Source organism: Condylura cristata, unplaced genomic scaffold, assembly GCF_000260355.1.
Source record: "Condylura cristata isolate star-nosed mole 26May11 unplaced genomic scaffold, ConCri1.0 scaffold00020, whole genome shotgun sequence".
In the NCBI taxonomy this organism is placed as follows: domain Eukaryota; kingdom Metazoa; phylum Chordata; class Mammalia; order Eulipotyphla; family Talpidae; genus Condylura; species Condylura cristata.
The window spans coordinates 1,859,823-1,887,544 of record NW_004567121.1 but is presented as its reverse complement, the minus strand read 5'-3'; the positions used below and the strand labels follow the sequence as shown (position 1 = coordinate 1,887,544).

General features: G+C 39.1%; 1 protein-coding gene across 4 annotated transcripts in view; it reads left to right on the top strand.

Annotated features, from left to right (window-relative positions):
• The window catches only part of ACOXL (acyl-CoA oxidase-like), a 269,242-nt gene that overhangs the window by 154,486 nt on the left and 87,034 nt on the right, over positions 1-27,722 (top strand). For all 4 annotated transcript variants that reach the window (XM_012727649.1, XM_012727648.1, XM_012727647.1 and 1 more), the window contains exons 14-15: positions 19,465-19,574; positions 27,040-27,151. In XM_012727649.1, the coding sequence (XP_012583103.1) occupies positions 19,465-19,574; positions 27,040-27,151 (222 nt within the window). The remainder of the gene's footprint in view (positions 1-19,464; positions 19,575-27,039; positions 27,152-27,722) is intronic.

Below are 27,722 nucleotides of genomic sequence, written 5' to 3'. Positions count from 1 at the left end.
ATCTATCACGAATTGTGCAGCTCGTGTGCTGGCATGGTGAATCTCCCCAGTGAGACTTCTCAGAGGGCATAATACTGTGGGGTGCATGGGACTGCTGACTAGGTCAGCGTGAGCCTTGATAGCTGGGCCAGCAGGTGGTGTAGACCCTTCTTCCCTCCAAACAGAAAGCTCCCACAGAAAGTACTGCTGAACCATGTGGTTTGGCCCACCTTACCCCACCACCATTGCCTGGCATCCAGCACCTGGCACCTCTTGCCCAGCAGCTCATGTCTACCTTCTTTAATCCAGTGGCTTGCACCAGGTAGCTCCTACCTGGTGGCAATGAGTCCCACTCCACAGAGGAGTGCAGCAGGAAGGTAGGGCCTGGGAGGATCTCTGAAACAGTGAACAGAGCTTCTTCTGGAGAGAGAGAGGATAGGAGGCAGAGTGATCTCTCTGCCTGGAGCAGCCTTCACTCCCCACCAGGACTGAGACTGAGTCTTGGAGTCAGTTTCAGCTTTCCCTTATGCCCCCCACCTGCTGCCAAAGTAAACAGAAAAGAGAAACAACAAACAAAACCAAACCTCAAGTGCAGTAAAAGGCAAATAAGGCAATGTATGTGCCTGGGAAACAAGGGACACCTCGACACGAGATGGAAATGCTGGAGAAGTTCAGAGATGTACATAAAGGTCACAGAAGTAGAGGACCTAGCAGACAAAGATTTTTGAATAACAATTTTGAAAATGCTAAATGAACTCTTGAAAGAACAGTCAGACACAGAAAGGTGGGGTCTTAGACAAGATGTAGGAAGGGGAGTTCTTCATTAAGGAGACTGATGATATTAAAAGAACACACAAAGAAATGTTGAATGATATAAAATGATATAAAAACAAATGTGGAAAGAATTGACTTAGTTACCTTAAAGAGTTTACTAGACTTAAACCAACAGAAGAATTTTGGAAATTAAAGACAGGAATGTAGAAATGACCCAAGCAGGGCTAGGAAATTTTCAGAAGCCCTGACAAATCAGACTCAATTAGAGGAAGAAACATAAAGATAGTGGGTATTCCAGAAGGTGCAGAGAGAAGGGAATGGAGACCGTGATCAAAAATAAAATAGTTGAGAATTTCCCAAACCTAAGGACAGAAATAAACATGGATGTAGAAAGAACATCCAGATTTCTAAATGTAAAATGATCATCACCAACACATCATTTTAAATTATTGAAAAATCAAAGATAAAGTACTAGGCTAACTCATTCAAATTATTTAGCTCAGTCACCAGTATGCAGAATCTGTTCCTTCTTACTTTAAAATGGAACCATTTTCATTAAAATTTAAAACTTTTGCTCTGCAAAAGGATATGGTAAAAATATAGAAAGACAGTTTATAGCCCGAGAGAAAATATTTGCAAACCACACACCTGACAAAGGGCTTTTATCTAGACTATGAGAAGAACTCTCAAAACTTAACATTTAAAAGTCAAGCAATCCAGTTAGGAAAGAAAAAAAAAAGTAAGAAAAATATGCATGGACATTTCACCAAAGAAAATACACAGATGCCAAGTAAATGCATGAGAATATGTTCAGTAGTATCAGTCACTAGAAATAATATAAACTAAAAAGGCAATGAAATGTTACTAATGCTTTGATAAAGCATTTCCCACTTTGATAAGTGGGAAAACTAAAAATTAGTTATAATACCAAATGCCAAAAGTAATGTAAAAAATGTAGATCACTCTTGTATTGCTGGTGGGAATATAAAATGGAGAAGCCTCTCTGGAAATTGTTTCTCAGTTCCTTTTAAAATCAAAGATGAATTTTCTTATAACCCAGGAGCTCACTGTCATGCACATATCCCAGAGAAATAAAAACTTATTTTCATTTAGAAACTTGTATATGAGCATTCACAGTCATTTTACTCATAATAGTCTCAAAACTATCCAAATACCCTTTAAAGATGAATGATTAAACAAACTATTTAAACATATATATATATATATATATATATATATATATATATATATATATATATATCACAGAATGATACTCAGCAATGAAAAGGATTTAATTATATACAAGCATAACTTGAATGAATCTTAAGGAAAATATGCTGAGTAAAAAAAAGTTAATCACAAAAATATATATGCTGTGCAATTCCATTCAAATATAATATTTGTGAAATAACCGTTACATAGAGAAGATCCAGATCTTATTTTAGGGAATGGGGCTTGCTTGGGTATGATTGTAGTGAGTTTTGTAGTCATGGTACAGTTAAGTATTTTCATGGTGGTGGTAACTGTACAAAGCTATTCATGTTGTTAACTGTGTAGAGTCACACATGCTTATTATAGAGAAAATGCAAATCAAACTATAGTGAGTTCTCACCTCCCCCCTGTGATAATGGCCTGTTTCAAAAACTGGAAACAACAAATTGTTGGCGAGGGTGTAGAGAAAGAGGAACACTCATACGCAGTTGGTAGAAGTGTAATTGATTCAGCCTTTATGTTATGGAGATTCTTCAAGGAAAAATTGGAAACACCATATGATTAAGAAATATCCCATTCTTCTTTAGGCATTTATCCAAAAGCTAATATGAAAAGCTTTATGTATTTCTTTTTAAATAGAGAGTCCTCAGCTTAGCCAAGTCATGAACCCAGGTAGGTGCCCAGTGACAGAAGACTAGATGAAGGATATGTGATCAATGGGATGCCACTCAACCATTAAAAAAGATGAATTTTGGGAGAAAATGGATGGATCTTGAAATGAGTGAGTGAAGTAAGTCAGACAGCTTGTCAGAGGAACCTGACATAGCTCTCCAGAGTGGTTGGACCGGTTTGAATTCCCACCAGCAGTGTAGGAGAGTTCCTTTTTCTCCACATCCTTGTCAACATTTGTCATTGCTAGTTTTTTAAATTTGTGCCATTCTCACTGGTGTATGGTTCCACTTACTTGTAGAATATAAATAACCTTAGAGAACACACTGGCAAAGCACTGCAAAAATAATTCTGAAATAATGTGAAAAATATACTGATTATCAGTGGGAATAAGGGGAGAGGAAAGAGAAGATGAGGAGGGAGGGGCTAGGATATCGGATATCATTATGGGAGATGAGTAAAGCACATGGAAATATGAAGTTAAACTCCAAATTACATTGTTATGTAAAGGACATTTTTTACAAATTAATAAAATTTGAGGAAAACATAGGGAAAAAGCTCCAAGACATGTTCTTGGCAATAATTCTTTTTGATATGACACCAAAATATTCATGTAACAAAAACAAAAATCAACAAGTGGGACTAAATCAAACTAAGGAGCTTCTGCTGAGTATAAGAAACAGTTAGCAAATGAAAAGTCACCCTATGGAATGGGACACAACATTTGCAAACCATCTGTTAAGGAATTTACATTCTAAATACAAGGAACTGGTATCACTCAGTAGCAAAAAGTCAAATAATGTGACTACAAATAATGTGCACAGGGAACCTGAATAGACATTTTTACATAAAAAGATATCCAAGATCATAAAATTCAAGGAAATGCAATTCAAGACCATAATGAGCTATCCCCTCACACCTTTTGAGATGGCTGTTGTCAGGAGATAGCAATATTGGCCAGGATGTGGTGGAAAGGGGACCCCTGTGGCAATATAAATTGGTACAGCCACTTATTCAAAAAATACAGAATTACCATATGACTCTAATCCCACTTGTGGGTAATCATTGCCAGGGAATGAAATCAGGTTTTCAAAGCAGTATCTGTACTCCCATCTTCACTGTAGGGTTGTGCACGATAGCCAAGATGTAGAAACAACCTAAGTATTAATACGCTGGTGAATGGATAAATAATATGTGCTATATGCTTATGTAATTTAACAATACTATGTATATAGCACATACAAAGAAATAGTAGTCGACCATAAAGTGAAGGACATTCTGCTACTTGTGATAGCATGTATTGACCTTGAAGATATTTTTGTTAATTCAGACAGAGGCTGACAAATACTGGATGATCTCATTTATATGTGGAGCCTAAAAAGCTGAACTCACAGAAATGAAAAGTAGGTTGGTGGTTCCTGGGGGCTGAGGGAAATAGGGAGTTACTGGTCAAAGGACACAATCTTCCAATTATACGATAAGTAAATTCTTGGGATCTGACTATGGTTAACAATGTTGTGTTATATACTTGAAAGTGGCAGAGAGATTGAATCATAATTGTTCTTGCCACACTCACACATAAAAGGTAATTAGGTGAGGTGATGGAGGTGTTAACTAAACTTATTGTGGTAATCATTCTTTTTGTTAATGCACTAAAATCTCTCAGAACTGAATTTTCTCTTGCTAATGTGACAGGGACTGAGTCAATTAGAAAATTGACTTTTTCAAATTTCAGGTTTGAGGACATATTGTTACATCCAGCACAGGGAATTTTACAGACTGGATGCTTGGTATCTTAATTAAATGTTTGATTTATTTGCAACTAGATGTTTTAAGATTTTTTTTGGACACACCTGGCCACACACACACACACACACACACACACAGTTTTGTGAGAGTATTCTGATCTCCTCATTGAAGGGTTTTCTTGGAGACTTCTAGAGGCCAGTCATTTTTTTTTTTTAATCTTTCTTACCCCACCCCCCTGATAATCTGCAGTATACAGTGTATTGAGTCATCGTGTTATACACCCAAACATTCACATTGGCATATTGTATCTCAATAAAGATGAAAAAATTAATTTGTGAAGAGTCACTGGACCTAGAGTAGCTAGAAAATAATTTTGGAAAAAAAAAGTTAAGTAGGAGACTCAATCTACCAAGTGTCAAGACCGGCAATATAGCTAGAATTGACAAAGCTGTGCTACTGTTGGAAAAACAGACAATTGGATAAGTGAAATGGAATAGAGAACCAGAAAAGGATCCATGCAGCTATGTCTTACTATATTTTGATGTATCTGCAAAAGCAATGAAATGAAAAAATGACAGCCTTTTCAAAATCTAGTGTAACTGAACATTCTTAGGAAATAAACAAGCCTACCCTACCAATAAGATTTAACCTAAGTCTTATAACTTACAAAATTTTAAACTCAAATTGTATTACTAACTTAAATAGAAAACATAAAATTAATTTTAAAAACCCAAAAAATTTTGGAGAGAATCTTTGAGAACTAGGTCTAGGAAGAATTCTTAGATTTGACATTGAAAAATACATAAAAGAAAAGACCTGATAAATTAGAAAAAAATATTTTCTTTGCAAAGACTCTGTGACTAGAGACTACAGACTAGGAGAAAGTAATTGCAAGCCATGTATCTGATAAAATACCTAGGTGCAGAATATATAAATAAAATAGGCAGAAGACATGAACAGACCTTTGCTGAAGAGACTGTACCAATGACAAGTATGAACTTTATAAGATATGCAACATCAGCTGTCAGGGAACTGAACTTTAAAACCACAATGAGATAGCACTATACATCTACCAAAAACAGTAAAACTTTTAAAAATATTGCAAGGAAGCAAAGAAACAGGATCACTTATACATTACTGGTAAGTATCTGAAATGTTACAATCACTCTAGAAAAAAAGTAGGGCAGTTTCTCCAATTAAACACATGGTTATCATAAAACCCAGCAACTAAGCCCTTGGACATTTGACTCTCAGAGAAATGAAAACTGAAGTTCATATGAAAAATTGCATGTGGATGTTCATATCCACTGTGTTTGTGTAGCTTGAAACTGGAAACAAATGTCCCTCAGTGGGTAAATATGATGGTACATCCACTCCATGGAATGCTATTCAGTAATTAAAAACAAAGAAAAAACAGTTGATACTTGTAACAACTTGGATGCTGTGTGGAAAAAAAATCCCAAAATGGCCCAAACAGTGTGATTCCATTTTTATGGCATTCTTGAAATGACAAAATTACAGAGATGGAGAATAGATCGATGTTGCCAGGAGTGAGGGAGAAGAGAAGGAAGTGGTTGTGACTATAAAAGGTATTGTAAGTGATCCTTGAGATGGAAATGTATCTTGACTATAGTGGTGGTTACACAGATTATTTTCTGGTGATAAAATTGTAAACAGCCATATGCATGCGCACGCACACACACACACACACACACACACACACACACACACACCTGCATGGAAAATTGATGTAAACAACATAAGCTCTATGGGTTGTACTAACATTATTATTTCCTATGATATTACATTGGAGATTTGTGAGATACCACTTGAAGAAAATTGGATAAAGGGTACATGTTATTACTCTTGAATCATTTTTTACAACTGCATGTAAATTTGCAACTATGTAAAAATATAAACTAGGCCTTCCCTGGTGGTGCAGCGGGTTAAAGCACAGCACTGAGAATCTAAAGCCGCTTCTGCATGAGTTCGATTCCCGCCTGCCCCGGAGGTGACCACATGGCGTGGCAGACCTCTCCTGACCCGCCCGCTGCTCCCCTCAGCAGTGTACTTCGTCGATCTGCCTGTTCTGCTCCCCACTCTGTCTCTGGTGAAGCCTCTCGCCGCCCCTGAGCCTCTGGCCTGTACCACAGTTCTGTATGCACAAATAAATAAATCTTTAAAAAAATATATAAACTAAACAGAAACCTATACAGGGATTAACTTAGGAAGAAATACATAAAAATATTGGAGATAGTCATTTTTATGTTAATGGAACTCTAGGTAATTGAAAGATTTTATATTTTAATGAATTTTTACAATGAAAAGTTTTTATAATAAGAAAATTGCTCACTTTAAAGGCAATGCAGACATTTTTAGAATGCTACTCAGGAATATAGTTTAGTCCTTTAGAAATGAAAATGTTATGTGGTACTCAGTGGCAGCTCTTCCCTATCCTCTTATTATTTTAGCTTTTAGAAAGATCTATAGTAAAGTAGATTAGGGGTGTGTGTAGGATTATTGCCATCAAGTTTGGGTTAGATTAAAAATAACCAGTTCTTTTGTTTCCCTCCTACCTAAAAAAAAAAAAAAAATTACGTCTTAAGAATATTCAGTAATTTAGATGTAGTACCAATTCACATTCTCCATCTCGGCTGTGGATCAAGTGTGTGAGGTTTTTCGACAACTTTCTCTTAGGGAGTATATTTTAAGCTCAAGCATGTGGTTCAACATTGCTTGACCCCGAAGTTGTGATTCAATGCTTTAATTCTAAGCTCTAGTTTGTGGGCACTATGGAAATGTTGTTTAATTTAGTTATGGGAGTGACCACACTTTCTAACTATGAACCAAAGTGGAAGAAGCAAAGGGAAAAACAGAAATTCCTTGCTGTTTGTCATATAAATGGGGACTTAGGCAATGAAAGGGAGGACCCTGGACCACAGAAAGCTGCAGAGCCGGCCTGGAGGAAGGCCTGCCCGCGAGAACATGTCCCACCACAAAGAGGCAGAATGTCTGTGCAGCAAGAACCCACATAAAGGCTTTAAGGCCCAGGCTGAGGAAGGAAGCCAGGAATGGTCCAGTTCATAGTCTGCTAGACCGGAGACCTTAAAACCAGATGATGTAGACTTTCTTTGGCCTTAGATAGACATCTAAACTGGCTAGATAGGCATCTTCTGAATATGCACTGGAAAAAATGCTAATTATGTCCATGATTGATGCTCATCAAGAGCTGGGAACAATTACTTTACAAGTGGTATAGCTCAGGGATCTCCAGTACAACCCCAGATACAATATTCTCTAGGAGGTTTTTCAGGAGTCAATGTTTAGTCATACCTGTGCTTACGATGTGTTGTATCAAAGGATAAAGATGAGCAAAGATAAGCAAAGGAAAACAGGCATAAACTTCTAAGACCTCTCTCTAAGTGGAATCACAAAAAATTGCTTAATTCTTCCAGCAGTGAAATGTGAGTTGTTGTTCACCAGGAAGCTCATTCGAGAGTCAGCAGCCAACACTTTTGTTGGAACCTGGTCATATAGCTGTTCTGTACCTTGCAGGACACAATTCTCACTTGCAGAAGGAGAACAGGTGTTCTGCATAAAGCACTCTGTTTGCACAAACTGTTGAGGCCCAGTGAACCACTCTTGTTAGTCAGGGAATGATGAGCCTCTCCCCTAGATCCAAATTCCCAGGTGCCAACCAAGGACCATCCTTGCAAGCGGCTTTTCCAAGAACAACAGTCTCAGGCCTGCTTTGTTAATTCTCTCCTGAAATGGTGCCATACGATGAGACAGATAGTTTTTCAGATTTTATTGCTGAAAAGAGGAAAGAGTAAGGGTGATAGATGTGGGAAAACAATCCCAAGGCATCCAGAATTACAAGGAAAGAAGATGCTTGGACATTGCAGCCTGGAGAGAAGGATTAGAAACCAAGGGGATGACTTTGGTCCAGGATGATGGAATGAGAACCCACACTGATGTTCTTCGCTCTTTAAATCGTGTTGAGAAAAGAACAAAAGATAAAAGGGACAGCTCTGCAGGGACATTGGGCTTTGGGAGTGGAACCATCTGAGAACCAAAGAGTTTGATTAATTTCTAGAGAATGGAAAGCAGATGGGATAGAATTGAGGGGTGAACCAAAGTGGGCATGGTATTTCTTTTGGATGTCTCTGAGGAAATGCTGACTCATGGGAATTGAGAGCAGAAGAAGGATTTGGGCAGAAACCTAAGAGGGCTAACTGGCATATCAGAGCACTGGGTTACAGTGGCAGCCTCTGCCACAGCTCTGAAAACCTGCTCTGGGAGAGACATTTGCCTGTCTCCAGCACTCACTCTCCTGGGGGGAGAGCCTGAGACCCCAGCCTAGCTGGGGAGAGGGTCAGCCTGTCTGCTTGCCACCAGTTGACACATTCTAACAGGAAACCTATCAGTTGACATGCTCCACTTTGTACCAGAGCTTAAAAGGCTGCCCAGCACCCACACAATTCACTTGAGTGTTGGAATCTGCCTGTATTGGGGAGGCTACCCTTTTTTTTTTTTTTTTGGACTGAATTTTTCTCTGATTCTACTTGCTGGAGTAGAGATAGAACTTTCAGATAACTAGGGGCAGAAATTGACCAGTGAGTCTCACAATATTCTGGTATTTTCTAGAGGGCTTTCACCTCCTGCCTAAAAGTAAGACTAGAGAGTTGGCTGCCCCATGTTTGAGCTGTGGGGACAAAACAGCCATGTGCTTTATAGTTTCTGCAGGCTTTATGCATTTCCTTTAAGTAACACAGAAGGTCTTCTGACCCTTTCTTTATTTTCCTAGGGTAGAGGTTGTAGGTCCTTGGTAAAATTTAATTATACCCTCCACCAAATCCAATTACTACCTACACCCATGAAATCCCATTATAACTTCCCTTTGCTTCATTAGAGATACTCCAGGAAGGGTTTTTTCCTAATCCACTCTGGCAGATATCCTGAAGAATATTAGTCAGAGGCTTCACATTCTTTGTTCATTACTCCATACCAGCACAAATATGAAGAAATGCAAATGACCTATAGCCTAACTTGCTTAAACATCAAGCAAGTGTCCTCTTTTAAATCCCTCTTTTCCTTAGGGATTTAAGACACCAAGAAGTTCTTTTAGATATTTTTGTTTTGCTTTTCTTATTTTCAACTTTCACTATGGAAAATTTAAAACTTAAATTTCTAAAGAAAAATTGAATTCTAGTATAATAGCACCTGGGTGTATTTTTCACCTCTCTCGGTTAGCACTTTGCTATATCTACATTCTCTCTCAGTCTCTGAAAATATATTGCAGACATTAAGCTACCTCATTCCTAGATATAGCACTTATTTTCTAAAATGACGACACTTCCCTGTATATAATCCATGCCACTACCATACCTTAGCAAATGAATAATAATTACATAACTTTACCTAATAAGGATGATCAGATACTTAAAGCAAATCAAAATGAAAAAGGGAAAGAAAGATGAACAAGTAGAATCACTCCCCTTGGAGGAAATAAAAATTAAGTAGCATCTCATAAAAATTAAGTAGCATCTGGAGAGATGTGTGACATTGTTGTATCCATAGAACAAGGAACTATTTATTATGAAAAACGAACATTCAGAAGACCATTATGCATGTATCATAGCCTCCATAGTGCAGAGACCCACAGTAAATTAAAATTGTGTACTTTTAATAATTTAAAAAATCCAGTATAACGTCAAAAGGATAAAGTTGAGAAAACTCAGTGAAGATCAGAAAAAAACAATTGAAGAGAAATAAAAGAAAAAGGACAAGAGATGTGGATGATCATCGAGGAAATCTATGAAATACCCGAAATTGTGAGGGGAGAAGATAAGAGACACAGAAAATCAGAGAAATAATAATTTAAAAAATCTTAGATCTGAAGATAAGCACATCTTAAGATTGGCAGGACCACCCCCTGGAAGATATCAGAGACCAAAAACAGCAGTTAAGTTTAGATCACCAAGTAAGGCCAAAGAGAGGACCCCCAAACCATAGACTGAAAAGACTATTGCTTACTAAGGAAGAAGAGTCAGGCTCACCTCAGCCTTCCCAGCAGCAATCCTGGAGGCTGAAACAGCACTTACCAATTCTAAAGTGCCCAATCTCTCCCCAGTTTCTTGGTCAAACTCAGATTCTGGGGTGGGCCTATTACAGGGCACCCCAGTGTGAACTGGGCTGCCTGTCTGTGGGGCCTTACCTGCACCCTTACAATTTAGTTGTACTGCAGGCACACACAAAAGGGTCAACAATGGGTTTATTTACAAAAGGGGAAAGGAAAAGGAACAACCCAGGGAAAGAGAGTGGGATACAAAATAATTGGAATATGTTACCTGCTCAGCTGACTTGGAGCTCTGGTAACAAACTAACTGATAGCCCTGGTCACATGGTCCCAAGAGCCCTAGGGAGAAAGCACTGTAGAAAATGGCTCCCTATTTACCCCCAAAGTCCCAGAAGCCTGCTTCGCTCTGCCCTTGGGTCCTCACAGCTCTCTCCTTGGTACTTCTGGGAGTTGTAGCTTCCAGTCACTGGAGTAGTGGGGGTAGGGGGTGGAGTCCACAAAACTCTGTAGAGTTCTTTAGGACATCCTTCCCCGTCACAGGCCTGGGATTCTGCATTTCAAACAAGTTCTTAGCTGATGCTGAGGCTGCTGATCTCACACTTTGAGTGGCAAGGATCTGCAGTAAAGTGGAACAATGCCTTTGGGATTCTGAAGAAAGTTATTTTGAATGTAAAATTTCACAGCTAGCCAAATTATTGATTGGAGCAAAATAAAGACTTACAAATATTTAAGTGCTCAATAATTTTACCAGCCATGGACTTTTTGAAAAATATTGTTTATAGAACTGCAGAAAGGCATGAAAGAAATTAAGCATTAAAAGGATATGTTTGCTTCTGGAGCTAATCCAAGAGGAGTTAAGTGTAGAGAAATACCTGGATAGTAGTGGTGTGACAAATCCAGAAAACAGTTATTCCAAATTAGTATAGGAAGTCAGATGGATCAAAAGAATGACTTCAAGAAGGAAATAATTTTGTTTCAACAAATAGAACGATTAAGAAGCAGGAAGATCTTAGTAACATAATGAGAATAGCATATGTTTCTTCTTGAAACAAGGGGCTAAAGTCCATTAAGAATCCAGGAAAAACAAAAGCACTCAAGAAAAGCATGCTCCAGATATGAAGCAAACTAAAATGATGTGACAATCTCTTTGATCTTAACACTTGGAAGCTTTTTCTAGCAGAACAGAAACTGCTAAAAGATGGTTATTTCTGGAGTGAGGTCTTAGAGCTAAGGGTTTGGGTAGGAGGCTTTATTTTGTGCTTAAGAGCATTTACTATAGCTTGAATTTTAAAAATCAAGTATATATATATATATATACACACACACACACACGTATGTTAAGTGTATATAAATACTAGAGTTGAGGGAGGAAAGAGAAAAAATTCAGTAAGCAGAAAGGAAAGCCTTTCTAAGAACAAAGGCCATTCTCTCTCACTCTCTTTCATCCTCTAGACCTAGCATTCTCCCCACTCACACCACTGTGGAGAATTCCAATTTGTCCTAGATACACAGGAAATCTGATGCTAGAATGGGTCCATGGGACCAGGATGCTGGTGGTTGAAGACCAGACTCTAGACTGAAGAACTGGATTCCCTCTGCTCTGGGAAGGGACCCAAAAGAACATGGTCTTAGAGCCCCCAACTTCTGAATGTATGTGAGCCCCAGCGATCAGCCAGTGGAGAAACTATGAATTAAGATGCCAGAGGAGAAAGGTACCATTACTCCTGAAATTGGAGGTGAAGTTTAGGTCAACCCAATTGCTTGAGCATGGAGCATCAATTCCATGCATTGCCAGGATGGCAACAGCGTAGGCATGAGGAGTAGCTGGTGGAGGGGAGTGCGCAGTGGATGGCAACTCTGCCTACCAGAAAGTTCAGGAGAATAGGGCAAGAGGGCTGAGGACCTGCCTGACCCAGCAGAAACGGGTTTTCTGAATCTCTCCTGATAATGGCAGCAAGATTAGAAGGAGATATTTGAAGAACTGGACTGGAGAGGCAGGCAGAGGCTTCCTGGTAAAACTGACCTCCATGGGGTGTGGGTTTGGGGGTGGAGTCAGGGTGGCTGTGGAAATGCAGTGGGGAGGAGGGCATGAGAATGTGTTTAGGGGGTAGAATTGACACGAAACATCTACAAAGTGTGAACATTCATTTCTGAGGACTTGGAGGGACTCCGGGATGATGCACTGTCAGAAAAGCTGACTTTGGTGGCTTGACAAACAATCTATTTTCTTTTTCTAAACCCATTGACCTATACACAAAGCAGGCACCAGTTTTTTTCAGAATCAGATTTGTAGCGTTTCAGTACTGGAGGCTCTTCTCAAGGACTCTGTGTGTGAGATTTTGGAGACGGGGCCTTCTGAATCTGGGCCACATGTTTATGTTTACTTTCCTGCTCCCCATCTTCTGTACAGATTGCTAGTTTTGCAGAATTCAAGTTGGGGTCTATGAGTTCTTTATACAAATGTGTTAATGATTTGTTTTAATTTTGCTGGTCATCTAAACAGAACTAGTCTAAATGGGTTATCTGGTTAACAACCATGTAACTGGAACAGCTGTATACAGGCCCAATCTTTGTATTTACAAGCCTTTGGTGCCAAATACCCCCACCTGGATCACCAGAAACCAATAAGGAAAGAACAGATGTAAATTTTCCATGATTGAAAAATGTGTTGGTGGCAATTGGAGGCCAAGGGAGGGTCTGGTGCTGGCGAGAGGGGTCTTGACCCCCAGCCCTGAGAGGCCCTCCAGAGGAGACAGCACTGGCTGGGGGTGGGGGTGCACAGAGGCACATCCATGCTGCACAGCGCAGTCTGTCACAGGTTATTAGGACTGTTGATCTGAATCACACTGGTTTCATAGTTTTACTTGTATTTAATTTCATAGTTTATAGTTTAACAAGATCTATAAACATAAGGTGTTTATATCTAGTTTTAAGTTTGAACATGTGTAAGTAACATTATAATTTGAAACAAATTAAGTCAACATTGGGGGTTAAAAAGAACCTTTTTTTCCCCCTTCGGAAGGGATGTATGCATTACTCAAGTTGTAGAAAACTTTATGGGATTTATTTTTTTTTAACATTTTCTTCCTTGCCATGTTCAAGCTTATTTTCCTGCTGGTTTAAGATTTTGGTTACTTTCTCTTTTAATAAAAACAAAGCACACATGTAATATTTATTCCAGCTACACTGGACATTTTGTTATGTTAGGGCTTCAGCAGGGTCTGCATGTGTGCATGCACTATAGAGAAACTTGGGGGGCGGTTTGAGGGGAAGGCAGGGAAAAGGGAAGAATGATGATGAGAAAATCCGGGACAGCTGCAGGAGTGGCCACTCCGCTTTGGGGAAAATGGGCAAATTAGCTTCGGGGAGTTCAACTTGGACCCAGTTGCTAAGGAGGTCATCAGATCAGGAACCTTTGGCCTGTTGTGACAGAATACCCAACCAGCGTGGCCTAAGCCACATGAGCATGTGTCATCCTCCATGGTGACCCCAGGGCTGGTTCAGTGGCCTGTCTGCCCTGGAGGCCAGCCTCTCTCCAGCATTCAGCTCCACTGGCGTGTGTCTTCTGGGTGGCCTCAGTGTCTTGCACAGCCTTCACAGTTCCAGGAGAAGACAGGCCATTAGGGAAGCCTTCTCCAGAAGCCCTCAGCTAAATTCTTCTCTAGGCCTCTGCCTGGGCTGCATGGGAAATGGGAGTGAGTACCAGGCATGTCCCAGCTCTTTCATGAGAGTAAGTGTGAGCCAGAAAGAAAAGTCTTTGTAGGAATGGAAGCTGTGGCCTGTAGCAGACTGTCACCAGCAGTGGCTGGCACTGGGCAGGTGTGCTCCTGAGCTGGGTGACCTGGACTTGCCATAGGTAGCTGATCCATAGGGCAGACAGGGAGGAGGAGTAGGGGATCACTCCAGGCCCCTCATACCAGCTGCACAGGATTCATAAAATTGGTCCAGGGCAGGGATCAGCAAGCCCATCCTCTTCAGGGCCAGGCAGATCGTTGCAGCAGATCCAAGAACTCTCACAGCACAGTGAGTGGGGCACATGTAGGGCCTCTCCCTACATCTCCCTATAGTCACAGGGGCTGCAGCTGCCGACCTCCCACTGACTCTTACTTCACAACAACATGGACTCAGGCTTCCCAAAAATTGCACTTTTTCACGAGAGCATGCACATAGCTTGTTTTTTTTTTTTTTTTTTTTTTTTAAAGATTTATTTATTTGTGCATACAGAACTGGGGTACAGGCCAGAGGCTCAGGGACGGCGAGAGACTTCACCAGAGACAGAGTGGGGAGCAGAAAAGGCAGATCGAGGAAGTACACTGCTGAGGGGAGCAGCGGGCGGGTCAGGAGAGGTCTGCCGCTCCATGTGGTCACCTCCGGGGTCGGGGGCAGGCGGGAATCGAACTCATGCGGAAGTGGCTTTAGATTCTCAGTGCTGTGCTTTACCCCGCTGCGCCACCAGGGAGGGCCTCACATAGCTTGTTTTTAATGTGAAGGGACTACAGGAGGTGAAAGAAAACATCTGTGGAGTGAACCACTGAGTCTGGCACTCAGCAGGCACAGACCTCTAGAAAACCTGACCCCCGCAGTTGATGGGTGAAGCTGGTACGTGAGGAGCAGTGGAGCTGAGTGAAGAGAGAGGGTGAGGCTCCCTTCTGGCAGCCCAGTGCACTCCTGTGCCAGACTTCAGAATGTAGGAAACTCCTCCCTCCGAGGTCTCCACCCCTCAACCTGAGCCCAAACCACTGGAGGCTGCAAAAGATGGGGCTTTCGGTAAGGATTCCCATGGAAGCCAGAGGGGAGGCATCTTGGTCAGGCAGCTCCCCTCTGCTCCCCTCCACAAATTGGTCATGAGGCCCAAGGCCTAGCCCCCCAGGGAGTTAGAGTCACCTTCTGTGCAATGGGGTATCTTGTGGGATTGTTTCAGTTACTCATGTCGTGTGCTGGGCACAGAGAAGAGCCTCACTCCAATCCGGGTCCTGTTCATTCTGCAGTTACAAGCTGCATGCTCAGAGTGTTCCCCATTTTATTCTCCCACACCAAACATAGTTTTGGGGTCCGTAGAGTGTGATCGTTTGATTTCTAGATACCAGGGTTCAAGTCCTTACTCTGGCATGAGTTGCCTGGGTGAGTTCCCTATTCCTTGTCTGAGGCCCCTTTCCACATATCTAACATGGGAGTGATAACTGGGTGTCTGTAGGGACGTGGAGAGCATTAGGGAATGCAGGCAAAGTGCTCCCTATATTCAGTGTCTCATGTAATGAGAAATTCAGGTCATTAAAGTTAGTCCTGTGCGGGCCACATGGTAGATGCTGCATAACTGCACAGCGGGTGAGGTGGTGCCAGGGTCTGGTTTCGGCCGGACCAGGAGAGTTTTCCCTGCACCTGTTGCCAGTTTCCAGAAGCAATTTCTACTTCAAGATGGAGGCCTGTCTTGGTTTAAGGCTTTGTTCCTCACTATCTTGAAATTCTTAATTTTCAGGTGAGGGGTGCCTGCATTTTTGTTTGGGACCCCGGTGTCAGAAGTACTGCCCCTTTGAGTGACTTCCCTGGCCTCTGGCATCAGCCTGAGTGTGGCCCACTGACTGGCTCATCTTACTACAGGATGAATGCTATCTAGCAGCTTTGCCGTAGACAACATTTTTTTTATTATAATTGGCTGTTTCTGCCTTGGCAACAAACACCACTTATTAATTCTGTGTATTCCAAGTTTCACTGTACCTGGCATGAATCACTGAAATACTTAATGTGTAGAAAGGCTAGTTGCTTCATAGATGCCTTGAGAAGCCATTTGACCTAGAAAATAACTTTTATTGTGTTACATAATCAGTGTTGCCTGATGCATATGATATTCATTACAATTACATGTTTATGATGTCATTATTCTGCACAATTGCTTAGACTCATAGTTTGCAAAAGTTGGCTGTAGATTAGCATGATTCCTCCTGCAGGTGGGATCTTTCTCTAAAAGGAAAGAACGTAGCTGTTCTGACAGCTTGGTCCCCTAGAGCTCTCCGAAGAAAGGGGCTCCTGAGCAGGTGCACCCAGACTCAACCACAGGGAATTACTCAAGTATAAAGAAAAAAATAGAGAATTTGCACTGAGAGCAGGGAACTCTGTATGGCCACCAAATGCCACCATCACAAAAGACAATCACCAGATTTAGTTTATGATGTAGTTAATTGTGTTGCAAAAAAATTTCATTTCACAAAAAGATCTACTATTTGCTTTATTTTAAAATAATGAAATATCCCTATAAGTGAAGAATTTAATCTATAAAAATTTCACTGATTTTCCAGCTTTTGATAATCGCTGTTATGATGCATGGTGTCATTTTGGGGAGAGTCTGGGTAGTGACTAGACCAAGTCTCTCTGTGTTTTATCTGTGGATTTATAATTATTTTAATAGAAAGTTAAGTATCTATATACAGCACATATGTAATGCAACATTTTATAATGCACAGAGGAATACATTGATGGGTGAAAATATCACCGTCTTTGTAACATGCTCAGTGGAGATGGCGACTGATCTGTCTTTGCCTCTCTCTGGTCATTTATCAAATAAAGTATTGGACTCAGAGTCTGTAATTCCAAACCCCATGGTAGATGATGGCTTCAATTATTTAATCTTTCACTACGGGGGCATCCATAGCAGAAAATAAACTCATTTTTTAAATCATGTTTTGTTGTCTCATGACCTAGAAAAAGAGGGAAGATGCCAAAAGTAAGGAGCAAAATGGAAAGAAAAGGAGCAAAGATCCAAAATAAGTAGTTTTTGTGATATTATCAAGATTCATCTTATTTATCTTTTCACCAAAGTTTAGCAACCCAAATGAATTATTACATCCTTCAAATTTTAATTCTAGCTAGAGTGAATTAACATTTCCAATTAAGTTGCTGAAATTCAAAAGGGTAAGGTGGTAATTGTTAAGGAAATTATTTAGGAATTGAACAGACAGAATGAGCTATTGTCAACAGGCAGGGAGTTATTAATTCACTCATTTAAGAAAAATTCCTCAGCTCTCCACATTGCTTGATAGCACAAAGATGAACAAAATCCTGTGTTCTGGAACTTACCTTCCACATAGTAGAAAGGCAAAAAAACCAAAAAACCAAAAAAACAATAAACACGCTTTGTATCATCAGGTTGCAGTAAAGGCTATGAATTAAAATAAGGGTAAAGGCGTGGAAGTATGGGAATCAGAGAGACAATTTTCAGTGCTCAGAGTCATGTTGATCCTGTTATAAAAAAGGAGATGGAATTAGAGCAACCTTAATTCCAACAGAGAAGCACAAAGAAAGAATAATGTTAATTGTAGTCATGTGTCAATGAAACCAAACTTGATAGTTATATGTCATTTTAATTCTTAAAGATAGCTAACGTTCCTCATCCCCCCCCCCCCAGCCAGCAGCGTTTGATTTTCACACTTATTTGTATGGCAGCAGTCATAGAAGTGTTCATGTCTTTTGACTCATAATACAGTGATTCTCAAATTCATTAATCCTGTCTCCCTATTTTGTAGAAAAAGTAATTGTTAACACCTCCTTTACTCTCCTGAAATAAAAATCACAACTAATATAACCTATCTAGATACACAATTTCAAGAATTCAAGAATATTTCGAAGAAACCAAGGAAAAATAAGTTATAATACACCAAAGAAAAGTATGTTATATAGATGCAAGCAATGAATCTATGTAAGAAATTACCATGGTAACCGCCAGTGTCCACGGTATCCCAGGCATATGTACCAGTCACAACTGGGAATGTTACACCAACGTTCATGTCACTGGTCTTAAGTGAGTTCTGTGGTCCTTTTGGAATTGAGAGTCCCAGGGGGTTTGAATCTTTCTATAGGCTTGGCATGGGGAGAACCTGAAAACCCCATGTGAGTACGTTGGGCTCTGGCCTTCTATTGGCTGCTTTTGTTTGACCACGTGGCATTTGACAGGACAGTGGATGTGACACAGTCCTCCATTGGCTGAGGCTGTCCCATTGCATGCCTGGCTCTTCCCACAGATGCCAGTAAATCTCCTTCAGGAAAACATGCCTTGAAATGTTTCTAGCATTCCTCTCACAGGCAGGGTGTCCCTCTTTAAGAACTTTGCATCTGTCAAAATCATGGGATTTATTCCCAGTTAATAATCCAAATATAATTCTGTTTGCCTAAATATATTGGTATCAAAGTTATTAATGGTAGCATGGAATTGGAAACAAATACATACCTGAATGAGAATATTTAGCTATGATTTTTCCCCCAAGATAGAAAATTATGCAACCAGTAAGCAGATTTCAAAACAGATTGAAAACATATGAACATAAACACACAAGTATATATGCAGCAAAGAATGAAATATTTTAAAGTTAGTTTTTTTGTATGTGAAAATGAATCTAACTTATTGCTATGTTAACAAAGTACCCCTCCAGGGCTCACTTTTGTCTCAGACGGCAGGTAGAGGCACAGCAGTGAGGCTCAGGGTGGCCTCACTGACATGTCCAGCTGTTGCTGTTCTTAGCTGGACCTCTCTCTGCAGCAGGCTAGCCATGGACATCTTCTAACAAACCCACGAAAGGGCGCTGTATTTCAGGCCCATAGGATAGCTTGAAAGCCACTGAGGGAGAAGATGGGTGGATAGTGTTTTCTATGTACACTTTATTATTCTTCTCCAAAACTTAATTGACCATAGAATATCACAGGCAAGAGAACAACCTGCCATGTGGCCCAGGGAAGGCGAGTAGGTTTTATCTGAAGTGTCAACTAATGTGTTTGATTTTGGGAGGCTGGTGTTTCCAGGGAGAGAGAGAACAGGGTGAATTAGCTACTTAGTGAATTTGAGGGGAGGGGTCAAAAAAATGGTAGGGTTAGTGCCACATGAGTTCTTGGAAGGATGAAATCTTAGATTCCTTCCTCGGAGTTTTCTAGAAGCAGACAGACCTTAGGTAATCACAGCGTTTGAAGACACTGGCATTTTTTGATAAGTCACGACAAATGATAATCTCTGTGTGCAGGTGGTGGTGCGGGAATTGCTGGCCCAACAAACCAAACAGTATCAAGAAAGACCACTCTTCAGCCTCCTCTGGAACTGGGCTGAATCTGGGGGTGACAAGTTGAGAACCAGGTATGTAGTTGCTCAGGCTGTCACCATTCATGGCCCTCAGTATCTAATGATTGACCCCAAGGGTATAGAGCCTGGTCATGGCACAAACCACTCCTTTGTTTTTTTTTTTAATATTTGAGATATTCAAAAATATGTTACCTGGAATATGAATGCTCCTGCCTAGCTTATGAACTAAAACATTGCTAATTCTGTCATTGCTACTTGGTTCTTTATTACATATTACTATTCCAAGCACTTTACGTGTTTTAACCCTAAAAGCATGTAAATAAATAACTCATCCATTCAAGGATGAGGAAACTGAGGTGCAAAACTGTGTTTTGCGCAAGTTACATGGTAGTGCGTGACAGAGCTAGGCGTTGGACCTGGATAGTCTGGCTTTTGGATCATTGCTTTCAGTTGTTTTTATTGACTTATTAATGTCCTTCAGCTTAACATACAAGGTATAATGTATGTGGTATTCTGTGGCTTCCTGTTTTTCCTCTGCTATTTTGTTTCTAAGGTTCATTCAAGTTGTGTGTAGTTGAAGAGCTGCTCTCTCAGCTCATGGTATTTCATCAGGCCCATGCACCACCATGTATTGGTCCAACCTCCAATCTCTGTGGACATTTGACCTGTGTTTTTGATATTTTGCATGAATGAAACTCTTATGAAAGATCTGGTACATGTTTTTCTGGGGAAGCATGTGCAAGAGTTCTATAAGGTTTTCAAATTTAGGTGCCGTGACTCAGAGTGAGAAATGTGTTTTCCACTGCCATGGATACCGGTACATCTGTTGAGTCCCACCCACCCCACAGACACAACTAAAGGAAAGGTGTCATGAAGCAGTGCTTGTACTGTTGCTCATGCTGATATTTAAAAAAAAAGTCAGATATGAATCTCAGTCATTTAAACTGATTTCACGACCCATTAGTGATTTGCAATGTGTTGTTTGAAAAATACTGCTCATTTGTTACTTAGGAGGGAAATAGCTGGGTTGTGGAGAATGCCAATATTCAACTTTCCTAGATAGTGCCAGATTATTTTTCAAAGGGATTATACCAATTTATACCCTTACTATCAGCATGTGTCCTGTGGAACCATATGCTCACCAACACTCAATATTATCAGGCTTTTATATTTTTGTTAATACAATATAACAGAAGATCTATTGCTATGACTTTTTTTATTATAATAGTTTATTTTTACATCATTTTGTGCCTTTTCCCATCTCAGTTGTAATCCCCATGGGTTTCCCATAACCAGATGACCCGTGTGCCATCACCATAGTCCAGTGCATTTCCCTCCCCCCATTGTTTTTGATCCCATTCCCCACTCCACCCCCACAAAGTGTCTCTGGTATATAGCTGTTCATCATTATCATTATTTCCGTGCCTGTTCCATTATATTCCAACTATGAGAGAAACCATCCAGTATTTTTCCTTTTTTTTCTGGCTTATTTTACTAAGCACGATCTTTTCCAGTTCCATCCATGTTGCTACAAAAGACATGTGTTTCTTTTTTTTTGGTTGCTGAGTAATATTCTGTTGTGTATATGTACCACGTCTTTTTAATCCAGCCATCCATTTTTGGGCATTTGGGCTGTTTCCATGTCTTTCCAATTGTGAATAAAGCAGCAATAAATATGGGGGTGCAGGTATCTTTTTGAATCAGTGTTTTTGTGTCTTTCGGGTAGATACTTAGGAATGAGATTTCTGGGTCATAGGGAAGCTCCATTTTTAGCAGTTTGAGGAACCTCCAAACAGTTTTACATAGTGGTTGTATTAGTTTGCTATGACTTTAAAGTGCATTTTCCTTATTGCTGTTAGGATTGAGCTTGCTTTCACATGTTTATTCACCATGTATAGTTCTTCTTATGTAAAATTCTCATTCATCTTTGTTTATATCATTTTTTATGTATGTAAACAAATATATAGATATTTTGTAATTACATGTATACAATTACATTTCCATATGTGAGGGAGTTCATTTGGGGATTATTTTATTATCTGTTGGTATATCTTTTTTTTTTTAAAAGATTTATTTATGTTTACAGAACAGGGGTCAGGCCAGAGGTGTGTTGGGTGAGGGGATTCACCAGAGACAGCGTGGGGAACAGAACAGGCAGATCGACGAAGTACACTGCTGAGGGGAGCAGCGGGTGGGTCAGGAAAGGTCTGCCACGTCATATGGTTCAGCTCCCTGGCTGGGGATTGAACTTGTGCTGCAGTAGCTTCTGAGAGCCTCATAGTGCGGTGCTTTAACCTGTTGCGTCACCAGGGAGAGCCCTGTTTGTATATCGTTAATCAAGAACGCCATTGCAATTCTGCTAGATTTATAAGAACTTGCTAGTATATAACATGTATTTTATATAATCTTACTATATTTCAGATATAGTTCAAAATTGTGTTGACTGTTCTGGCTTTTTATACGTTCATATACATTTTGAAATCAGTTTGATAAATTCCTAAAAAAACAAACAAAAATCCCTGCAGACACGAAAGGAGAGTATTGTATGGCTGCCTGCATGTAATGTTTCTACAGTAGCCAGATTCATAGCAACATGAGGTAGAGCGATGATTCCAGAAGCTGGGAAGAGGAGCAGGTGGGGGAGAGCATGTAGTGGGTATGGACTTCCACTTTGGGTGGAGGACAAAGTTCTAGAGATAGATGGTATTGAAGGCTTCACATAATGTGAATGTACTTAATGCCACAGAACTGTGCTCTTAAAATGGTTAAAGTGGTAAATTTTATGTAATGTATAGTTTATCACAATTTGTGAAAATTTTCTACAGTTTTCTTTGAAAGCATATTAAATCTATAGATTTGCAGAAAAGTTGACATATTTGTAAGTTACCTTCTCAGAGATTTTAATCTTCCAGATATCTTCTAAGATTTATAATTTTCTTCATACATCATCTCTAAATTCTTTTCTTTCTTCCCGGAGATAACAATACTATCTGCAAATAATGCTTTATTATTTCTTCCTTCCCAGTTTTTATTCCTTTTGTTCATTCATAGACCCACTTTCTAAGAAGTATTATTACTTTTTAACATATGGTTGTCATTCCTACACAGTGAATTTTACTGCAAATAATTATTTGCATCTACTTTAGTTTGTAAATTTAACAGATAATCCTTGAAAATCTAATTGTAAACTACCTTTGCATGCTTAAGAAACATTAAATTTTGTCATACTGTATTATCATTTTTATCTTTTTCTGGATTTCACTTCTAGTATTTTTGAAGGGATTTTATATACTTATTGTCTTGCTGTTTTTCTTGTTTGCACTTCTCTAATTTGGACTTATGTAAAAGTTTTACTGGTCTCAAACTTATTTTGGGAGTAGCTCTGATTCTGTGCAAGAATTTGAAAAGTTATTCAGAGATGAATATTTAAACTACTGATTCAATTAGTTTGTTGTAAGCTATTTAGGCTTTCTCTTTTTGGGTCAATTTTGGTGTTTTCTTAGGAATTTGTTCATTTGGCTTTGCATTTATTGGCCTATAAGGTTTATATACTATTCTGTAATTATTTTTTTTAACTTAAGCTAAATCTGTTGTTACATACAAATTGCAATTCCTAAAGTTATTTCTGTGTCCTCCTCCTTCTTTATTGCTGTTGCCTAACCTTACCAGATGTTTACCTAGTTTGTTATTTTTCAACTTTTTACTTTATTGATCCACTCTGGTATGCCTTTGTTTTCTGTTTCATTGACATATACTCATAAATGCATTGTCTTTCTTATTCTGCTTTTGAGAAGTATGTTATGCTTTTTTTGTTTGTATATTTTTTAAATTATCATTTTTACTTGGAGGCAGATTATTACTATAACTCAAATGTGTTGAATTGATTTCCAAGGAAATTATCCTTCAGAAAAAGTAATCTTACAAGCTGATTGCAAACATGGGAAACAGTATAATCATAACATGGGACTTTCATATCTATTAGCATGAAGTGAAATTAAGAAATTTGTGATCTGTCTTTTTGTTTTTTAAACTACTATTTACATTCCTATTTGTTCAAACTGTAGTCTATCTTTAAGTTTGAAAACATGTGCTCTTCCATCCTAGGGCTGTTCCATAAGTGTCTCTTAGTTTTAATGTATCACTTTATTCTTATATGTTCTACCAAGTCTTTTTATTATTTCTAGCCCTGAATGGACATTTTACAACACTGATAGCTTTCTTCTTAATTGTTAGGTTGAAAGATTTCCAACATGTAAGAAGTTGAAAGAATAATACAATTCACACCAGAATCAGTTCCATCCGTTGGGAAACTTGTCCCTAAGCTGATTGCAAATCATCTGCCTTTTTACGTACTTCAGATAGCAGAGCAGGGCTTGTTTCCATCATGTAGAAAACGTAACAGACTCTCACCCATATGCAAATCTATATTCCTAGCAAATTTTCCAGGGTAGATTTGAGAGGTGCCAAAGGCAGTATTCCAACTATAAATATTTGAAAAGTTCCAGTTCATTTATTTTTGTCTTGGTTATTAACCTTCAAAAGAGTGTGTATCTCTCTCCTATACATTCAGGTTTTCCTGATTCAGTCTGTCTGTGTTTATCCACTTAAGTACCCAGACCTTACTCACTCTGATTGTTCCGTTAAGCAAAACTTTAGGCACCCAATCTATTTCAGCATACCTTGTATATGGGGCACTTCTCCAGGCTCTGGTGTTACAGCAGTGACCAGGGGTTCTCAGTCTTCATGGAGCTTACCATTGAGCAGACCCATCCTATATGTGGCCATTATACTGATGGTTTCTAACACAGATTGGTTTTTAATCTAGAATTTTATAAAGGTGGAATCATACAGTATGTATTGTCTTGTACTTGTCTTATTAACTTGGTGAAATGTTTTCTGAGATTGATTCATGTTGTCATATCCATTAGTATACTCTTTTTTTTAAAAAAAAGATTTATTTATTTATTCATACAGAACTGGGGTACAGGCCAGAGATGCGGAGGGTGAGAGGATTCACTAGAGACAGAGCGGGGAGCAGAACAAGCAGACTGACGAAGTACAGTGCTGAGGGAAGCAGCGGGTGGGTCAGGAGAGGTCTGCCACACCATGTGGGTCTCCTCTAGGGCAGGCAGGGATCGAATTCATGCGGAAGTGGCTGAAGCTTCTTAGTGCTGGGTTTTAACCTGCTGCGCCACCAGGGAGGGCCATACTCTTTTTTTTTTTTTTTTTTAAAGGGCTTGCTAATACTCTATTTTATTGCTATACTAGCCTCCCTTGTTATTCATTCTTTTATTGATGGATAGGTAACAGGGATGTGTTGCACTCTTTTGGATAGAACTTCTGTGACAATTCATATATAAGTGTTTCTGTGAATATATATATACAAACACATATACACTTATATGTGTGTGTGTGTGTATTTCTCTAAGGCTAGTAGAAGGGGAACTCTGGATTATAGGGTTTGTGAATTTGTAGTTTTATAAAAAATTGTAAGATTTTTTTTTTATGAAGTGGTGTTACTACATAAGAGTTTGGGCTGCTTTATATCCTCATGAACATTTGAAGTTTTTAGTGTATTTGATTTTCAGTCATTCTGGTAGGTGTATAATGCTACCTCAGTGTGGTCTTCAACTGCATTTCTCTGACGACTAGTATTGTGCATTGGGATTAAATTTAAATTTTATTTTGTAAAATACATAGCTACAAAGAATTTACCATTAGTGACATTCTGATTCTGAGAGACTCTGGACAGTCTTCTTTGCTTGATCTATGTGACCTGGTTGTGTTTGACATGACATATAGCTAGGTGGGGGATAAGATCTACTTCCTATAAACTGCACATGCAGTTTACAGCCTTCAGTGGACAGTGTCCACAGTGAATATCTCAAGAAAGGCAGTTCCCAGTAACAACATTCAACTGCCTCCAGGCTTCACAGTAACAGTCTCTGAAATAACTAAAACATATTTTTCAATAAAGTGTGAAAATTTTTACACCTTTTGTTGACTAGATTGAGAAGGAAACAGCCTTTTAAAGACTAGCTTAAACATAAGTTTTTATTTTTTAAACTTTCTGACAATTAGCATGTAAATACTCTTCCATCTTTCCTGTTTCAGTGGAGGGTAATTACTCATTTCTTGGCATTCTCAAAAGCACCGTATCAGTTGCTTCTTAAAATTTCTCGTATAGCATCTGATTAAGCACCCACAACAAGCTACTTGTGAGTTTTAATTTTAATTAATGAGAATAAGTTATTTGGGTCTTATACTAATCTACTGCTTGAGGGTATCATGAAAGGGTAATTGGGCTATGGGAAACCCTATGTGTGAATCAACTCTTGACTATCTAGACTCTAAAGATAGAAATTTTACTCTGTGTGTATGTGTGTTGAAAGCAGTACATAAGGCCAAGCTGCTTAATGAAAAGCCTACAGTGTTTTGAGGGAGACTTTGATGTTTTGAGGCTGTTTGTGCCTCAGTTTCCTTATTTACTAAATGAGGAAGATGGAAGTTATCACTTGTTGAAGAAAGTCACCCCTCACCTTGTGCTTGCCTGCATCCTTCCCTTTGGGGCTCCTCTTTCCCTAAATATGGTATTCTCCCAAAAAGCTGAACTTGAGCATGTTCTGCTCATGCATGTAACCCTGAGCAAGTTCCTAAATCTCCTGAGCCTCAGCTTCTCAAACTGTTGGCTAGATAATCACCATATCTAATAATAGTAATAATACAATAATATTGAATAATAGTTATTCAATAATAAAATTATTGTTATAATAAAATTATTGAATAACTCACAGCAAAAACTTAGCACAATTCCTGATTCATAATGAATTTAGAATATTATTCATTAACAAAAACCTTGTGAGTTATATTTATAATTATTATTACAGTTCAATAGTGGTTGAGTAAATTATAAGTCTACTAGATAAAAATTATATAACTGTCAAGAAAGCTATATAAATATTTAACAGTGTTTATAAATACAATAGTAAGTGGAAAAAACAGGAATCAAGTTATCTTTATACCTAAAGGACAATCACATATCATATTTAACTAGAGCCAAATATTCATCAGAAAGACTGAAAGGAGGCATGGATAGAGTAGAGAAAGATGGGAGGGAGGTTGATTATATGTACTTATACTACTTTTCTATTATAAGAGATATATTCTTTGAAAGATTCACCTTATTTATTTATGCATACAAGATCTGGGGTGTAGGCCAAAGGTGTGGGGAAGCTGGTGAGAGGATTCAGCAGAGACAGTGGGGAGCAGAACATGCAGATCGACTGAAATACACTGCTGAGGGGAACAACAGGTGAGATGGGAGAGGTCTGCTGCGCCATGTAGGTCAGCTCCCTGACCAGGGTTCGAATTCTTGCCATGGTGGCTGGCAACAGCTTGACAGTGCTAAGACTTTAACCCCTGCACCACTAGGGAAGAAACAAACCTTGTTGATTTCTTCCAAATGAAATTTTTTGGTGAGGACAAAATAAAAATGATGGTTATTGTGTTCTTCCTCCAGTTTCCTGGCACTGAACGTGGACACTGTTGGTAATCTCGCCTTTCTGTTGAAAGCAGTGACTTTTCGTGAAAGGGTTCTTCAGCGGGCTTTGGTAGCCAGAATTTATTATAAGGTAAAGATACATTGTGTTATATTTTTCTTTTTGACATGAATTTAAGGCATATATTTGCTGGTGAACTATCTGCTAAATGTAATCAAGGATGAGTCAGTTTAATTACAAACTTCTAGAAATGCCTGGAGTCCTACAGGCCATTCTGCATGGCAGCCTTGCTTGCTGTAGAGCCAGGATGCTTTCTCTGTTTCACCCTTTTACTGTGCCTTTTAGAATTCTATCTAGAAGTGTCCTTTGGCCACCATGGGAGTTGATGTGTAATTTTCAGCCTATACGAATTAAAACAATCATTATTTTCTCTGTATAATGAAGTCATTGTTCCATTGTGATGGTGTGTGTGTGTAGGAGGGGGATTGAGGTACGTGTCTGGCAAATGAAAAAACTGACCAATGGATTTCCTGGGATGCACCCTACTTCCTATGAAAATACGCACAACACTACAAAATTATAAAACCTTGTATCACAACTGATAGATTTTTTTTTTTATTAAAAAGTTTATTTTTACATCATTTTTCACATTTTTTTTTATCTCAATTGTAATCCCCACGGGTTTCCCATCACCAAATCACCC